Here is a 19,838-nt window from a genome sequence, read left to right as displayed (position 1 = left end):
CACTGTTTAAACTCTGTTACACTTTTAAACTCGACTGAAGAAACAGGAAGGTATTAGATTGGAATCATTGTGTCAACTGAAAGGAATTTCATTAGGCTTAAAACATGGAAATAAAACTAGGTCATATGTAAAATCAGCTCTCAAAATCAGCTTCTTTCCATTCCTATTATGGTATGCCACATTTTAAATAATGCAAACAGCACTTCCCTGTGGATTTACAGTGTAAAAAAAAAAATCTGTACTACTATTTCTAGCGAACATTCAACTGAGAAAACATCTGCAGGACGGAAAATGACATTGCTTAGGTAGGGATGGCGAACATTAGCAGTTGAGTATTTCACATGTGTTTGCATATTATCTAGATGAGCAGAGGTGATTTGACATTCCAAATGACTTGGTTTTGTCTGGCAAAGAGTGTGGCAAGACACAGCAAGTCCACTGTGTAGAGCAGATACATCTAAAATGCATTCTGGCTAGTGCTGCCAAACATTAAGTATTTTCACATTCATAAAAGAACCATTGTGTGAGCTAATTTCTGTGGGTAAGTACGTCTGTACACTTTCAAAAGGGGTCACTTTAGGCTCTGAGAACTGACTGGCTGGTTGGCTGGCAAACCAAAACGCAAATAAGGAGGGGAACTGCAAAGCAAAAAGAGAGTTGAACTCAGCTGCACTCAAACTCAAGTATTCCTAGCATGAACATGGTAGCTGTTTAGGGCATACAGTGAATACATAAACACTTTTCAAACCATTTCAAAGATGATCATGTTTTCTCAAAGATGAAAAATGGTGGTGCTAAAATTCATGTAATATTAAAATGATTATGCGATGAACTGATCAGTAATACTTTAATTATATATGCATACTTTTTACAAATGCAAACAATAAAGTAGAACAAATAAACACTTCTGAGAGCACAGTGAATACTGCTATTCATATGAAAGAAGATTCATATCATCTTAACGGCAACATGTCCAGATTTAGCAATAATGATGCTGGAGCCATCATCATGAACACCTTCATCATAGCAGACAAAACATATGTACTGTATGTGCAGATTATAGCAGAAATGTTGTTATAAATCTGTACTGCTAGTTGAAATTAATAACTCACTGAAACTACTCATTGAGAGGAACATGCATTGATTATAAAATTGGAATTGAAAGTGCTTTGGTGCTGTTAATGGAATAGCACACATTCTTTGACGTATAGAGTAACTAAAATATGTACCCTGAGAAATCGCACCGCTCTCTATGACAAACTCATGGCTCTGTAAATATTAAAACAGACTGGCTGTTAGATATCAATGTGTAACTAACCAAAGGACTCAGTTTGAATATTTGCTTACGTACATCAGGTTTGCTGATATGTCATTAGTGGGTAGGATTTTGGAAATAAGTGGCAGTCAAATTTAGAAGCTAAGGCTGGTGGAAGTTAACAAAACAGATCATATCACTTACAGTGCCTTTAACTTGGGGAATGTAAGTGGTGGCAAAAAATAGCCCTGGACTCTGGGTAGAGCATTTGAGGAACTATCATTTCTTCTTATCTTAAAAGAAGGCAGCGCTTACAACACCACAAAGTGCTCTTAATTTCTGTAGTGCATAAAATGTTGACTGAAAGAGCTTAATTTCAGAAGGTCTTCATTGGAATACTAATCTGTTTAACACATCAACATTCATTGGAAACCAAATGCATAGTGGTTTGTCTAATACATTGAAAGCTTAAGCTCAATTTGTCAAGAGTTCATAGGTACTACTTTAATCCCATGGGCATTAATGTACGTGAGCAAGACTTTGGCTCTTTTCTCAATCACATCAATGAGTTTTTCAATGCCTTGACGGCCACCATGACTGTCCCAGTACTGCTGGTCAAGAAACAGTGATTGCAGGAGCTTTTCCCTGAGACGCTGAGACCTCAACACTGACACAGACTGATCTGGTAGCCTGAAAGGGAAAAGTATCGAAGGAATATAGTAATGCACTCAATAATTATTCAAACAAACTAAGTTCGGAGGAAATAACCACTTTTTTATTATTTATGTTATTGCACAAGTGAGCTTGCGTTCCCAGAGGTATCACATTAGCAGCATTGCCAGCCGAATCCCTTAGCTCAGACAGCACATGTCAGATTGTTGGTGTATGTATTTGCTGATGTTTTCAGTGCTGTTGTGGAGGTGGAGGCTTACTGAAAGACCAACCTTGTGGCCTCACAGAAATTAATTCTTAGTTGCAGTCTTAGCTGCAGCAATTAAAAACCACCTCAGATTCTCTGGTAAGAGCGAGAAAAGAGGACACCCCAAATTATTATTTATTTAAACCGTTATAATTAAAAATAAAACTGTGGTGACTTGTAGTTTAATCAAACAAACTGTAAGGATTTATTTCTTTGAGTTTGTAATTTTGAATTTTCGGTGAACTATATCTTTGCAACTCACAATGCATTTTAATTAAAAAGCAATACTAGTATGTGTGAACATTTTTTTTTTTTAAATAACATTTGCATAGTATCTCTGCAAAAATATTTTTTTCATTTTTGACACTTACAATATTATTATGAGATACAAATGAAAGATCAAGTGGTTATGTTTGAACATGTGTAATAGGTCTGCTAATTTTACTCACTCTTTGATTCCCTCTAGTAGCCTGAAGTTCAGATTCCCCTCGTCTCTGTCAAAGTAGCCATGGTTGTTGAAGAAAACCAGGTGGTGTGGGTCATGTTTACGGTGGATTATGTGTGTCAGCTCTATGCTATCCTTGTCTCTACATTCTTCATGGTGACCAAGCTCAATACAGGTGTCCTCTGGGCGTGGCTTGAATCCACAGCAGTTTTTATCTAGACGTTCATAAATCTGAGAAGAAACACAATATTTTTGCTTTAAAGTGATTTAAATGTTTCCATTCTATTTGGAGTGTTACAAGCTATTGGTGCATGAAGAAGATCTGTAAAGTTGTAAAGACCAAAGTCTCAAATCCAAAGAGATATTCTTTAAGACCCCCCCCCCCCAAAAAAGCTCATTGAAACACGCCCCCAACATGTTTACATCACTATGTGGAGATATTTGCTTAATGATGCCCAAATGTTCATACAGATAAAGAAGGCGTGGTTTAAGTAACTGTTGAACTGTTAGTGTTGAAGTAGTCATGTCAGGGAGATGCTGTGTGTATTCAGGCGAAAGCAGAAGCACTTTATTTGGCCTTCCGAAAGTAGATGCATTTAGGAATCTTTAAGGTTACTTACAACAGAACAGCAACGCATTTTATGTACGACTGTTTTGTGAAGCTAGGAGAGGAAGAAATTCTGACTTTGCTACGACAATGTTGCCCTTCTGAATCACCTACTGTAAGTATGTTTTGTTATTAGTTTAAGTATTTGCTATTGAATGTTCAAATGCAGAGTTTTTTGTGTCGTGTGTGTGTGTCCGCTCGCACGTGTGTGTGTGTGTGTGTGTGAGTGAGAGAGAGAAAGAGAAAGAGAGAGAGACGATCACACAGAGTCAGCTGTCTTGTCAGTGGCTTGTGTACTGCAAACACATATGAGCTTCATCACTGTGTCTGTCACACCACTCTGTTTCCCTTTCATGCTTGAACTGATGTTAAACCTAAGGACATTATTACCGTATTTTTCGGACTATAAGTCGCACCTGAGTATAAGTCACATCTGTCCAAAAATACGTCATGATGAGGAAAAAAACATATATAAGTCACACTGGACTATAAGTCTAATTTTTTAGAACCAAGAACCAAGAGAAAACATTACCATCTACAGCCGCGAGAAGGCACTCTATACTGCTCAGTGTAGACTACAGGAGCACTGAGCAGCATAGAGCGCCCTCTCGCGGCTGTAGACGGTAATGTTTTCTCTTGGTTCATTTCTCTTAGTTCATTTCTCTTGGTTCATGTCAAATTAATTTTGATAAATAAGTCGCAGGACCAGCCAAACTATGAAAAAAAGTGTGACTTATAGTCGCTTATACTTATAGGAAAATACGGTAACTGTCTTTACATTTATTTTGAAAGATGAAGTACGCATTTATGGAAAGAAGCATTACATTTCTGATGAGTGCTTGTGGTGTTTGGCCAATCACAATGCACTGGGTCAGCTGGCCAATCACAGCAGACTGTGTTTGTCGGAAGGAGGGACTTTGTAGAAAATTACAAATTTGAGAGAGGCGGGGCATAGAGGACCTACAATAATGTACAGTATTTAAAAAATAATGTGTTTTTTTTTTTTTTACATTAAAGCATGTCAACATATTCTGTTACACCAAATACACAAAATAATAATCTCTTAAAAAGCATTATATGACCCCTTTAAGGATTTAAATTAAATTAAAATGTTTTTCAAAACAAATGTTACTTATCAACAAAGTTACAGTATTTTCAGCAATGTAGAAAGATGATAGTGGAGTACCTGCAGGAGGAAGTCAAAGACTACAAGCTTGCTCCATTCATGGTGGTGGATGCTGGTGCAGCTCCACTCTGGTTTAGGTATGACGCCCCCATGCCAGCACTTGTGTTTGAGAGAGGTTTGGTATGAGCCCCAGTTCAATCTCTCGGAGGGTTGGTCTTCTACTGGGCTTAAAGAAGGATCCCACAAGACCACTGGACAAAGCTGACCATCTGAAACAAGATGAAAATGAATACATTCACTAAGTCAGCATCAGTCATGCTTTTTCATGAAAGCTTTTGATGACACTGAAATGGCTCCCCATTAGAGAAAATACTTATAGTAATATATCTATGAAACATAAATGATGCTTTGCTCAGACCTTTTTTAGAAGTGACTTCGCTTTTCTTAGATATAAAATTACTTTAAATCAAAACGTGATTTTAATACCAATTGGTATTTATTGATGTTTTAATATATTGAGTTTTTTTATCTAATGCAATTAAACATTTTTAACTGTGATGTATGCATCCAAAAATAACCTAATCCAATGTTAAATAAAATGTTGCTGCAAAAATAATTTAAAACAATTAAACTTCACAATAAATACAAATAAAAAACAGAACATATATAAACAATGACAAAGAATAAATATAAAATGTTTATGTTTGAATAAACACAAATGCAAAGGGAAAAAATAGCTACATTTAAAATGGGGTAGAAACAAATTTATATAATTATTGCAAAGAACTGGCAAGTAACACTGACTTTTAGTTTAAGAAGTAAAACGCCTGAAATAGTATTTTCTTATGTTTTATTTACAAGTTATTTATTTATTTTATTATTATTATTATTTATTTATTATCAGTGTAGCATACCTCCAAGAGAGTGGAATCGTCTGCTGACAGCTGGCAAAGTTCTGTTCAGTCCCAAAATCCTGTCCAGATGAAAGGCAAACACCTCACTCATGTCCAAGGGTCGCTTAACAATACCGCAACATTTACGACACTCATCAATATCGTCCGTGCCATTTGTCGCACTTTTAAACAAAATGAAAGAAGAAAAACCCCGAGGTGCCACTTCACCGATTTGCGTAATTTTACTATCGGCTAGAAAGCGCATGGCAGTGATATCGTCATTGCTGAACCATGGAGGAGCTCTTTCACTGTATATCCTTATGGATGAATAACCAATGTCACTGTCATCAAGCTCAGAATATCCCAGTCGTGGGTTAACAATGTTTTTGTGTCCCGCGTCCTTCACTTTGCCCTGCGTACCACCCTGCTGTGTCACTTTAACTTTCTTTCTCCGGAGTTTGGGTCGCACTGTGCCCCTGATGATGGCCGGTTTGTGTCGCTTAGATTTGAGCGTAATATACACCACATTAGACCTAGTCGGGCTCACAGATTCATTCACCTCCCCATCAGCGGGGTCTAGGTCGGTTTTACTCTGCGCATAAACGCTATTTCCAGTCCACAGATCAAGACGTTTGTCCTTGCGTGTAGACGCGCGACTGACATGAACGGTGAAAAACAAATAAACAAAACACACAACAGCAACAATCAAATATTTCCTACCGGCAGAATATTTCCAACAGACTTTCAAAAACGACACGGACAAATAAATCAAAGTGTCCCCGATATTTCCAGGACGCGTCGAATGCATATCCATTGGTACGAGTGTCTGCGCATGATTAAGTCGATGTTCTGTTATCCACGTTGGAACTGTTTTCGTGTTGATGGCACACAGGTGCTCCAGATGATCCGCTCAGCGTTACCGCTCCAGCATTAATGAGACAACTGTCCCGATGCCGGATCAGCTGAGATAACAGTCCCAGATGGAAAAGAATGGCGCTTGTCTTTTCGCCTCATCTACAGTGCATCTAAACCACCTGACCACTAGCTTGGCCCAGCTGGGAGACCCTTTTAATTCAGCTAACTATCTCAGGCTGGTTATTTTCCTATGTCTTTTTTACAACAGTTGCTGATAAATTACAAAAACAGGAACACTCGGGCCTGTCAGGAAGACCTTAAATGAATTACAATAGCATATACCACCAGGAAGAAGTTGCCTGTGCACAGTTCCGCCTGTAAACAATGCTGCTTTGACATGTTCTGTACTTGAATTTATTGGTGTGAATATGTGAAGCAATAACATGTAATAATGATAGGCTCCAGTAAAGAGAACAAGACACATGCACAAAAGCATAACAAACTATGTAGTCATTTAAGTACATCGGGAATGTATTATTTAAACCTGTAGAGCTTTAGACTGTACTCTTGACTATATACACTTTTAACTGCTTGTCCAGTCTTTGTCAGTCTGTCATGACAAATCACTTCTCAGAAAAGATGGGGACCCTCATGAAAAGCCTCAGACTCAGTTAAATAAATACAACAAATACACAAACATAAAACTCTATGTATTGCCTAGTCAGAAAGGGAAAACAGTTGAATTCAAATACACGTGAGCTTACACAACACCTTGAATTAATTTTGATAGCAGTTAAAATGCTAGAGCAAGAAACATGCTACTAAGGAGCTGCAAAGGCCTTATGGAAGTGATAAGACTGTTCAGTGACTGCAAAGTTTGGCAGGAACATTGTTTTAAAACTTGATCCACCATTGCCTCCTTGTGGTAACATAACGTACAGAATCAGATCTTTAAATATGCAGTTAACAGGGAGCCTGCCAGGAAAACACAAGATGCCAAAGCAAACAGAAGCAAGTTCCCAAGTGCCTGGGGAAAAAAATAGTTTGTTAGGACAGCAGTTGATTCTAATTTATTTCTTTTTTATTACAAGCAATTAATCAGTAGCAAAACAATACCAATAGTTCCAATACATTATACAAAATGTTCTCTCAACACATAAATACTCCTGTTCAATTGGAAAAGGTGTCAAGCTAGAGTAGGTCATGTCAAAATGCCCTCCGTAACACTGAATGAATACAAATAGCTTTATGTTACCTACTTTGACCTCTTTTAATACCACACTTACCCACAGAGGAGTTACTAAACCAAAACCCCAGAAAGCAAAATAGAACACACTATCATTTCATACGATTTGCCATGCAAGATGAAAGAACATGACTTTTTTTTTTATGATACTTACAGCATTAATTATAGGGAATGTGAGCACTGCACTTAGGTAGTAATTTGCCATAAGCCGGGCATATGTGGCTAATCCCCACATCAGGCCACTCAAAAAACCTGCACGGAAGATCTTACATGAGGAACACACTATTTAGCAGAAAGGTAATAGAATGTCTGGGGGAATTTTTTGTATTGCACATTCATAGTGGTCAGTGGTTAAATGTACACTTTATACATGTAACTCAATATAGTAACAACTGTGGTCAAATTACAAAGCAACATGGCACTTTCATTTAAGTTAAGATAAAGATGATGCAATGGAAAGCAAAATTAATTACCAAGTAAGATGGCTTTTGGATAAATCCAAGGACTGTTCTTCATGACTGCACATTAAGTAAGAAAATACACTGTGCTCATGAGGAAAATACCACTGTAATTGGCAAAGCAGTAATCAATTTCTGTAATGAACGGCAAAAACACAACTTTTTAATTATGCGTACACACATATCATTCTGACTGGATCCAGTGAACATACTAGAATTGGTTGTGGCATGGACTTTAATATATAAAATGGGCACTAAAGAAAAAATATAAAGGCCACCTGAAAATATGACCAAGATACTGCCGCTGTAAATAAATATTCCATAGATTTGATCTTTATTGTCCAGAGATTTCACAATAATATAATCTAAAGCTGTAGACCATAGATGTCAATTCTAAAATGTAATATAAAAATAACTTAAACATGCATGGGGGCGGAGGGGGGTTGTATCACAAACAAGTGCAAGAATATGTATATTACAACAGAAGCCATCAAATTTGGATTTTCCAGTGCAGTGTTGATGAACCAGAAGTATAACTGCAAAAAAAAAAAAAAAAAGCATTCTTTTGCTTTTTGAGGAAATTGTATCCACCCATTCACTAGGGTTTTGTCCTGTATGGATTCAGCCTCTAAAGACAGACATGTAAATGCATGTGCACAAAAAATCTCAGTAAAGACAAAATACACAAAACAATATTCTGCATAATGTCCAAAAACCATTTATTGTGGAAAAGCCTTAACAAACTTACCCTTTCATCAATCAAAAAAAGACATGGATGTATACGTTTCTGAAAAATCACTTTTCACAAAGAAGAATATGATGGCACTGAAACAAAGACATGATTGTGTTACATAGATTCTGATCCGAAGGGTTCTCTCTTAAAATAAATAAAAGCTAAGGGATGTTTTTATTACCATATCCCATAAAATCAGATGGAACTGTGGATCCAATACAATGTGACTTTAGGTCTTAGGAGGAGATTTATCCTGCCTTATGCAGTATATTGCATTTTCAATTTCAGAGAAACTTTTAGCCGAGTAAGATGGCAGCTCTTTGATCTCAAAAGGATCTCTTTGAGGTGTAACTCCTAAGTGAACTAGAAATATTTTCAGGATGGAAATACTGTCTAAAGCAGTGTGCCTGCAGCATTTCCTTTCCACTGGTGTGGGTTTCAGCCCTCCTTTTGAGGACTCTATCACCTTCTTAATTGAATGAACACATTACTTTGTAAAATTTCAGCCTTCATTAACCAAAGAAACATTCTCTTAATGGTCTACCTCCAAATACTATGGACACAACTAATCCATGACCATATCACATTTTTCTGCTCTCTCAATACCTTAGCAGACAAAGGCCAGCTCCTCAATAATTGAATATCGGCTTGGATACTTCCTCTGGATGCAGACCAGACCAGCCAAACCTTGAAAAGAATGAATTAAGAGGATAATTCACCTCTGCCTTGAATTAAAAAAACAATGTATAACACTTTACAATAAGGTCCCAATATAATAAACCACCAAAGAGCAATACATAATATGAATCTTTGTTAATGTAAGTTAACAAAAATGCAAATGTCCAGGTACAATAAGAATGAATATGACCAATTTTGGATTTTAATCATGTTATAGTAAGAATAAGATTAATAAAAGATTATAAAAATTAAGATTGTTAGTCTATGTTAAAAAGGGGGGGGGGGGGGGGGGTGAAATGCTCGTTTTCACTCAATATCCTGTTAATCTTGAGTACCTATAGAGTAGTACTGCATCCTTCATAACTCCAAAAAGTCTTTAGTTTTATTATATTCATAAGAGAAAGATAGTCTGTACCGATTTTTCCCGGAAAAACACGACCGTCTGGAGGCGTGACGTGTGGGCGGAGCTAAAGAATCACGAGTAGGCTTTTGCGTTGAGAGCATGTGGAAGCTGTGACATTATCGTGAGGGAAAAACCATCATCCAAAACAAACCATGGCTTACAGTCAGATTCAGCCGTTTATTTATGATCCAGAATCAGATCCCGAGGCTGAAACTGAAAGAGAGCAGCAGCAGCAACGACTCGCTCCGAGCGGGGCTCGAACCCGGGTCTCCGGCATGGGAGGGGACGCACTAACAAGGAGGCAGAGATATTTTAAGCAGTTTTACTCACCGCCTGCGGTTCCAACACACGATCGTGACCCTTTTTCGTTGGGATTGCATCATCCTTAAGAAATAAACGATAAGCAAATCCGTCGTCAAACTGGGCCTTGTTTGTAAAACAAGCATCTTCGAAATGCAGGGAACAAACAAAAACACTTGCACAACTCCGTTGATGCTCTGTAAAAATAAACTCCATCCACTTGTCCCTTAATGCTGTTTTTTTTGGTAATCTGTGCAGGGTTGTCTTGCCCTGGCAACCAAAAACACACTTCTTTTGTGACTTTTCGCGACGCTCTCGCTCTGATCAGTGAATCGCTCTGATCAGTGAAATGTCTGTGCTCAGCCTAGCTGTAAGGGAGCGCACCCTCTTCCGGCAGACGTGCCCTAGGACCCATATAAGGAAATTCCGCTCCATCTAACGTCACACAGAGCCATACTCTAAAAAAACTTTCCGAAACTTGTGACAAACCGGAAGGAGTATTTTGGGAACAAAAATACTCCTTCAAACTTACAACTTAATTTTTGAAACTTTGTCCATGTTTAGCATGGGATTCCAACTCTTTAACAGTGTAAAAACTCAGTATGCATGAAATAGCATTTCACCCCCCCTTTAACAAAAGAAGTTAACTAATGTTGACAAATGAAACTTCAATCTAAAGTGTTATAAAGAAAGATTGTAATAAAGTGCATTAAACCAATGCAGCACAATACATCCAAGAAAAATACATTTCAAATAAACATTCAGATCACAGAAGTTGTTACTTAATATTAAAGATGAGCCAAGGCACAAATCATTTTAAAAACTAAACTCAAGTCAAAATGATCTGTTATCTTACAAACTGCTTTACAGTGCATTACATATTTAGCAATGGCTTAAGCTGCATCAAGCAAACGTGCTTCATATTTTCCAGATGTTCATGTCAGCAACTAGCCTGGGCCAGCACGGAAATCCATGTTCCAAAGTTTTCCATCAGAAAATTCAATTCATCCCTACTTTAAGCCCTATCTGTCAAAAATCAGCCAGGGTTACATTAAGCTTGCCCATCCAATTAGCAATCCGCAGGATTCCCAAAGCAAAATTCCAAGTCCAAGGCCAATAAACTTCTCAACTGGGACAGCTGTTATATTTCCTGAGAGCCAAATCTGTTATAAACAACATCTGTATATATTAAACACGTTTATTTACTCACATGCTTTACCAGTGACAAACCAGCTGAACAGTAAATCCACTGAAAAACACATTCCTGTAAAGACATAAGATTTTGAGACATAGCTGTTCAAATGTTAGCCGGTATCAATTGTTTTAAGAAGAACCAAATAACTTCCATACAACAGCACTTGAAATCACACAGGCTACAAAGCCATAAGGGGTGTATGTACTATTGGCTTCTTTAGAGGACAAGGGCTCTAGGTATAGAACAAAACTGAAGGTTGACCACATACTTGTTGCATTTATGCTTAAAAAAAAATAAAAAAAAAAATAAACTGTTTGCAGTGTTTCCAAGTACAGCAATTGCAAAGCCCACACACCCAGAGGTGTAACAGTATCATAATGTCAGCTAACAATACAGTAGATTAATCGAAACATTTAACTTTGCCTTAAATCTACATTCAGATGATCATTTGCTACAGCATATTACAACACAAAGCATCAAATCCTTCTTCTTCCCCTTCACTCAGGTTATAAGCACTACATTTGTTATTGTAAAAGTGGTTTGATGTAAACCAGTTGTCATTAATTGGCCTCACTGTCCCGCATTACTAACCAATCAGTCACCAGTCATTAGTTTTTGTTGTAATTATTATTATTATTTTCATATATATAAAGAGTGGATGGTGAGTTGGTGAGCTGCCAAACTCTCTTTTGTGTTTCAGAGGAGAAAGTCATCCCGGTTTGTAAGTGAGGGTATAAATGAGTATAAAAATGATTTTTTTTTTTTTTTTCTTTAAGGTGAACGTTGTTTCCAAACAGCTCCACTAGATGGAGATCACGTTCCAACTTATTTCGATTCCACCACCCTTGCATAGAAGGAGGGTGGTTAGCCAATCACATGATGTTTGGCCAACATCCAACATTATGAATATGCAAAGCAGAAGAGAAGAACCAACCACACTGCTTAATCATTGAGTCTTTAATCTAAAATGTTGTTTTTATAAGTTGAACTAAAGCAAATTGAAATTAGAAGCACACTTAAGTACTAGAATAAATTAGTAGGCAGTGAAAGATTCTTGACCTGAATAAACGTGAATAAATCCATGACACTAGATTTACCATGTTAGGCTAGACATAAATGTAGACTTGAAATTAAAATACAACTTAAAAATAAGCCTGAGAGTAAGGCCTGAGAATAACCACATATTTCTTTCAAATATTTCTACTCCATTATTTAAAATCACTTTTAAAATTACAGATTAATATTTGTATTACTTTTTATTGTGCTTTCAAAGGATCAAGTAATATTTTATTTTCTCTCCTTCCCAGGGAGAAAACTCCACAGGGTGTTCTTGCAGATGGCAGTAGGATCACCTGCAAGAATCAGCAGATTTTACTAGTTTACTGGTATTAGCACCTTCTCTGAATACACTGTTGTGCCAGAGGATAATGTCACCAAGATTCACCCAGATGCTCAACTGGACAGAGTCTGTCTGGTGGGCTGTGGCGTGTCTACAGGATATGGGGCAGCAGTGAATACCGGCAAAGTGTGTGTGATGTCTGATTTGCACTGGAATATAAAGAAATAAATAAAATAAAAATAACATCACACCAGCATGTTGAATGTGTTATATATTTTTGCCATCGTCTTCCAAAAGGTAGAATCTGGCTCGACATGTGTGGTGTTTGGTTTGGGAGCTCTTGGACTGGCTGATGCAAGGCTGCCAGTGCTTCCAGGATCATCTCAGTTGACATCAACCCAGACAAGTCTAAGATTTCCAAGACTTTTGGAGCAACTGAGTTTGTGAACCCTTAAAGCTGTGGTAGGGTAACTTTTGACGCTCTAGTGGTTAATAAACAGAACTGCTTGCGTTTTGCGGAAGAACATCGTAGCCAGAACTACTTCTCTCTGTTTATGTCTATGAAGAATCACAAAGGTACTGGGTTACTCCGCCGCGGTACCCCCGAAGCAATCTAAAATAGTCAGAATATAAACACTTATTATAGGTGCACCCTAGTGATTCTGGACAAGCTAAAAACACAGTTTGGAAAATGGATTCATGGTGTACTCGCTTATATACATTTTTCTACATTTTGAACACAAACAAAGTTACGGACCGCAGCTCTGATTGGTTGTTTCTTACCGGGAGCGGATGAATTTCTGCAAATGGCAATAGGACCACTGGGAGGAGCCAGAGGAGCTTGATTTTTTCACAGATTATCTGTCTCATATTCTACTGTCAGGACAATGACAGGTTTAACAAATATGTAAAAAATATATTTTTACAAAAGTTACCTACTGCAGCTTTAAGACTACAGTAAACCTATTCAGGAGGTGCTGAGGGAGCAGCCTAATGGTGGCATTGACTTCTCTGTTGAGTGTGCGGGGAATTTGGAAGTAATGGTAAGTTAGTGTGGAAAAGCAAATGTCTTGAATCTTGTATCTAGCAATACTTTAGGGTCAGAGAAGTCTATTTCAAATTGCAAAAGCCAGTCAAGTTACCATATAGTAACAGATAAACATTACTAATCAAGATTCATATGTAAATGAATGAACTGATATAATGACCAATCAGAGAAATCTTTCAATCAGAGGGCTGCTGTGAAAGCATGTATTCCTGCAGGGGGAGTCTGTGTGATGTTGGGCCAGATGGGAGAATTTACTCTGGTCGCTGAGGATATTCTGATAGGAAAATCTCTGTAAGGGTCCTATTTTGGTGGTAAGGCATACCTGAAATACATATATATATATCTTATGATATTCTAATGTATATTATGCAGCTGCAGTACCAGGCTTTTGCGATATGGAGAATTACATCTAATCATTTTACAGTCCTCTCTAATTGTCCTGTTCATTAGTGGAAAACACCTGCAAATAATTAATATTTAATTTCTCTGTTTTTCCAATTTGATTGACAGGTTGGGTTCAGGATTATATGAGTGGGAAGCTCCTGCTGGATGAATTTGTGGCACACAGACTGACTCTAGATCAGGTTAACCAGGCCTTCGATCTTATGATCAATGAAAAATGGTCAGTTCTATTAACCTACTAATAATCTTGCATTCTGCCAAGAACACAACAAAGCATTGATATCACTGTATGCCTGACATTTTTTCAGTATTTCAGTATTCTGGTATGGTCATAAACCACACACATTAGTCAAGAGAAGAAATCCTTTGTTATGGTGTCTAATAATTATTAGAAGCGATATAAAAATGTGAATATATGTAACAGTAATGTTTATACACATTGTCATCAGTCATCAGTTCAATGTTATAAAAAAAAGTGGGATTTTGGTGGAATACAGAGCACGCACACGTATGGACACACACACACACACACACACGTCTTGTTACGTCACAGCAGTTTCGTATTCAGTATAGTTTCATATGTTCTTAAAAATGCTTATATTCTAAAGGAATATTTATTGGGGCACAATATATCTGTTTCATACAATAAAGCTTCATCTGATTTGGTTGTGTCATCTATCTTTAACCATTAGATGGCCAGCTTGTACTACAAAACCTTCTTCATTTCCTTTGTGTGCTGCATTGAGACAGAGCAAACCACCAATAGGTCAAAACACCATCACTGTCCTGTGAAACCACTATCCACTAGTTTCCATCTACAAGAATATTATTATCTGAGCCTTCATTGTATTCTAGTGGGTCATGAGAAGTCTTTAGAAAAAAGAAATGTCATAGGGAGATGGATGGGTGCATGCCAGTGCCACATGGGGCTACATGCAGCTGATCGTGGGTTTTATTTTGACCTTGGTAATATTATATATTGATTTAATATAGCATGCTCTTGAGGGTAAGAATAGCAGTTGTGGCCTGTCAGAGCCAGAGACGAAAGGCTGGCTGGGGAATGCCACTCCATGATGAACTGGGATGGCTGTCCAGGAACTTGCTTTATTGTAGTTCCATTCAGATCAAATGAATACTCTTGGCAGAGCCCCCTCCCCCTTTTCCATCTTTACGTGAAATGGAAAATAAAGCAAAGTCTCCCTCACATTTACCCTACCCCTGCCATATTTTGCAATCAATCAGAGATTCAAAGCTGTGAGATTTTGTTGCTCTTTTCATTGAAACTGAGAAAGACTGCTGAAAAATGGAGACATCAAAAGATAAAAGACAAGTAGCAACAGGTGCATGCATGTTCACTGAGCTCATTTGTAGATACAGGGAATTTTGTAGTGGACAAATTTACCACTATAGGTAATATATGATTTTAGAAAGATCTTGCTCTTTTTCTCATTCATTACATTTAAAGGTTTTCTCAAAATAAAATAAAATACACAGTGGTTTATAATTAGTTATGTGGGCAATTCAGACTTTCGTTTACAGGTAGTTGGCAGTAGAGGCACTAAAAGTAACAAACATACATTTATTTTATAAGTCGTGGGTAGCGTTATGAAATTCTGCAAAGTTACATTTATCCTGACATCTTGATAAAGAAATTGAAGTGATGTCTGATTCTACAATGACAAACTCTTTCGATAAATAAATTATCCAGTAGACACAAATTGCTTTAAAACATCTCTAAAAGTTTAACGGTTTAAATTGTATGATCTAGGGCTGTTATTCAGTGCATGCCATTGTTACACATTGTAGTCTACAAAGTGTATCTAAAATATTAGTAATGCATTTTTATGCCATTTACATGAAGAATACTTTTACAATAAGATTTTTACAAACAAAATATGAAGTACTTAGAAAAATGTATTTAACCTAAATACATTTTTTATCTGTTTTAATCATGTGGCGCGATTATATAGCCTAGTTTGTCAAAGCAAATAAATTATATTTTGTTTATATTTTATATAAATTAAACTCTTACAATTTAACTATCTAAAAATGATCCCATGCCAATTTAAATAAAAGTCTATCATAAGGATGTGACCTTTGTTTAGGCTGTCCTATGTGTTTTTCATCAACGTGATTGACAAGAGTCAAATAAAGCATTGAAATATCAGATTCTAATGAAGAATATCGATTTGTCTTGTGTGCTTACCATGACAGATATGAGACATATTCCACTCACATGAGCTTGGTCCAGGCAAATATCAGACATTTACCCTGCCAAATGTGTAGTCAGTGCCGTGCATCATTCCTACAGACATGACAGCCTCATAAGGAAAATAGACAAACAACAGAAATGCCAGGATAGGTAAATATTGCCGCGCAAATATAGCCTGGAAGAGAAAAAAATGTCAAAGGGGCTGAGTTGCCTTCCTCAATATTTAGATGGGGATCAAAAGATTTCTCCCTAAATTATTATATTTAATGTGTGTGAGGGTGTTCAAATGTGTGTGTGGGTGCACCAGTATGTCTGAATGTGTGACACTGCTTGGTGGCGGTGCAGAAATTCCTGGTGCCAAATAATTTTGGTCACAAACCAAATCTTCCAGTGGTCATAAGATCCAATTTTTCTTTTTTAAGTTCGCATGCTTTAGCCAATACATTATCTCTATAATTTCAACTAGTAGCCTCGAGGATGAAGAACCTTCCTCTACAAAATTGTCAGTAGTGTACAGCAGACTCTTTCATTTTAACCAAACTGTAATTTCTACCCAGATGGCCTAGGTGCTGAAAAAATATATGACAAACTGGTCAGACCTTGTAGGATCTGGGCCATAATCTAAAAAGAGTGTTACTGTGAACTACATTATGCCAACTGAGAGACATATCGCATGATTCATTTGATCTGAATATAAAAAATGCAATTGTAATGTCTTTGAAATGTAATGTATTTATGTCAGTTTACTTAGCAATTGCAGTGATTTATATGCACAGGTAAATCAAGATTTGTCAATACAGACTTTGCCAGTTGGTATTCCTCTCATGTGGAAGTTGAACAAATAAAATGTCATTGTCTGTATGAATAATGAGTCAGGATTCATTATATGACTGTCTGCTTGTCTAATGACTAATGTTCATTTGAAGTTGGGCATTAAATTCAGTATTCTTTGGCATTACTTTGAGAGGTGTGCTTCTTTTACGTCTCCTACTCAAAGCTCAAAGGGTTTGGCGGAGAACATGAACAAACACAACCTCTGGATTGTCTTAATTGATGGTACACCCAAGCTTCAGTGGCAATGATAAGGTTAAAACAAGTACCTGAGACAGAGATAGAGACAGCACACACACACAGAGAGAGAGAGAGAGAGAGAGAGAGAGAGAGAGAGCTCAGAGAAAAAAATCAGTCCTAGTTCAGAATGAACACAAAGCCCAAACTGCCATGGAAGAATGCATCCCTAAGTCGGGGAAAGACCACCCTGTTAGAGGCCCTGTTTTAGCAGTAAATCCGGGCCATTAGTGTTAATACCAGCCAATGCCTCAGACATCCCCAGCCTAAAGCTCAACACAGCAAACCCAGATCCAGTGACATAGTCCTGGCTGCTTTAGCAAGGGAAACCCCTTATCAGATGTGCCTGGAAGGGTTAGGAGAGGTCAGCAATACTGAAGTTGCACACCTGCACTGCATTGGATCTCCTCGTTTGAAGCTGGTTGACACTGGATTAGCAAAGCCTGTTGGGAATTTTAAAGGAAGTAAATTATAATTATTTGCCTAGTGAAATGACTGTGTACATATCTACTTCATTAAGTAAAATGATCATTTAATTCCAGAAGGATTATAGTGTATATGACAAAAGCAGTGTTTGGGAAACTGTTTAGACACTATGATGGTAACACATTACAATAAGCGTAAATTTGTTCATTTAAGCTTATTAAAATGATTTCTGAAGGATCATCTTACACTGAAAACTGGAGTAATGGCTGCTGAAAATTCAACTTTGACATCATATTTAAAATATATATATATTTTTTTTTGAAAAGTAGTGCAAATAAATTCAAACATTTCAAGTTTATCATTTAATATATCATGAACAAAGTTTGCTATTCAAAAACATAGTAATGAACAGAATTATTTCCTAATAGCTAAGGAGACTTAAAATGCAGTGCAAAAAGTAAACGTTTTTTTTGAACCACCTTATTTACATTAATTGTCTGAACAACCAATCAGAATATAGCATGAAAAGTGAAACTTTTTTGAAAACCGTTGTCAGCCTTCTGAAAATACTATTATGAAACTCTCCAGTTTTATCAAGTTACTCCCCAACACTAAAAAAAAAAAAAAAAAAAAAAAAAAAAAAAATTGAGACAGTGCTAAGGTTTGTTTGTTATGACGGTTTGCTAATACTCATGTACAGAATTTGACGTCATGTTGTGTAATAGCAGTGAAGTGACAAAAAAACACCCACACACACCACCAAAATGGGTGGTTAGTATGTGTCTGAGGAGCAACTACGCAATTGCAGTGTTAAGAAACACTGTAAGTCTTCTAAATGGGAGGACGGGCCTCAGCACCCAGTGATTCTGTACGTTTTGACTGAAACAAAATGTAAATACTTAGATAACTATGTTTGTTGCAACACCACTCTCTGTCTACCTCCCACACAACAGAGATAGAGACGACACAAGAGACATTTAGAATATACACTGTCTGTTACTTTCAGCTAAGCCTGGCCTTAGGTTCAGTTGCACACTGGCTTAAATCTTACACCATACGCTGCTTTGAGATTTCCAATAGATTTGTCATTTTATCTTTTGATCTACACATCCACTGCATGAAGATCTACCACCCTTCCACCATTTTATTGTAGTTAGCAGCAGATGTGACATAAGATAATGGTTTTTAATGGAAGGTCAACTCATGTTTGAATGAAGGTGCACAGTGTTACTTTGGCTAAACCCTAAGAAGAGCATTAATTGAATATGAACGTTTGCTTATGGGGGAGGAATGTGTGTTTGAAACTCATACTGGAAGTTCGTTCGGAGGCTCTATCTATTTAGCAAATATCGAACGTTTCCCCCCTCAGGTGGTTGGAAACCTTTCCCGCACGTGCTTGCTTACACTTTAAAATCCCTAAGAGCAAATTTAAGCAGCAGCAGATTTGCTTAATATCAACTCTGCCACAAAACACACAACCGTGAAATGTCACCATGGTCCCCAAACACAAAGTCAAAATATAAAAACGTCAAACAAGCAGGGTGCGAGGCATGTTTAAGTTCAGAGAGTGGGCCTGTAAGTCCCCTCGGCTGATTATCAGTGCACACAGAGCTTATCTCACGAGAGGAATAATAACTATGAAAGTATGACATAAAAGAAGAAACAAACAACCTCCTGTTTAATTGACAATTTTAGAGGTTAAGGTAATTGAGGTGGCCCTAGTATGCACAGCATCATTAATGAGACACTAAAGGGAGACCTCCTCGGATGGCTGCTAATAAAGAAACCATAGCTAATCTTTTAAACAAATATTCATACTCAACTAATGAAGGCTACCTGCTGTCACATCATACATTATGTATATTTATCCACATCACTTTTGACTTTCGTTGTGCTCTTGAGTTGGGTTTATATCCAAACAGATCTCTTTCTCTTTCTTTCATGGGTAACTTTAATTAGCAGGGGTCTCAGATAGCGCATCTCATGAGGGGAGATGGGCTAAATTCTGAAAACAAACAGAGCCACATTGGCTTTCCGTTCTGTGTCTTTTCATCTCCTCCTGGCTGGCCTGGGCAGCCAGTGGCACAGAGCAGAAGGTGGCCACACATGGTGTAAGTAAACACTCATAATTGCATTAGATCCCCCCTTGTGAATATGTAATTCCTCCTCAATACCAAAGTGCTAGGGGACAGATCCTTCAGTTTTTTTTCTAGTACAAATACCTTCTTCT

General features: G+C 37.3%; 1 protein-coding gene and 2 pseudogenes across 1 annotated transcript; 1 reads left to right on the top strand and 2 right to left on the bottom strand.

The window, feature by feature from the left end:
• Window positions 1-830: 830 nt before the first annotated feature.
• Window positions 831-6,245, bottom strand: LOC113099554 (protein FAM198B-like). The gene is made up of 4 exons (XM_026264416.1): window positions 5,267-6,245; window positions 4,413-4,621; window positions 2,624-2,850; window positions 831-1,945 (listed from the first exon to the last, which is right to left on the bottom strand). The coding sequence occupies exons 1-4, from the start codon at window positions 6,057-6,059 to the stop codon at window positions 1,738-1,740; spliced, it is 1,437 nt and encodes a 478-aa protein (XP_026120201.1). The 5' UTR covers window positions 6,060-6,245; the 3' UTR covers window positions 831-1,737.
• A 798-nt stretch (window positions 6,246-7,043) lies between these two features.
• Window positions 7,044-11,379, bottom strand: LOC113099539 (transmembrane protein 144-like; annotated as a pseudogene).
• Window positions 11,380-11,771: 392 nt separating this feature from the next.
• Window positions 11,772-19,838, top strand: part of LOC113099538 (alcohol dehydrogenase class-3-like) — a 9,855-nt pseudogene continuing 1,788 nt past the window's right edge.

Source organism: Carassius auratus, unplaced genomic scaffold (assembly GCF_003368295.1).
Source record: "Carassius auratus strain Wakin unplaced genomic scaffold, ASM336829v1 scaf_tig00216959, whole genome shotgun sequence".
Taxonomy (NCBI): Eukaryota; Metazoa; Chordata; class Actinopteri; order Cypriniformes; family Cyprinidae; genus Carassius; species Carassius auratus.
This window is presented reverse-complemented; position numbering and strand designations above follow the sequence as displayed.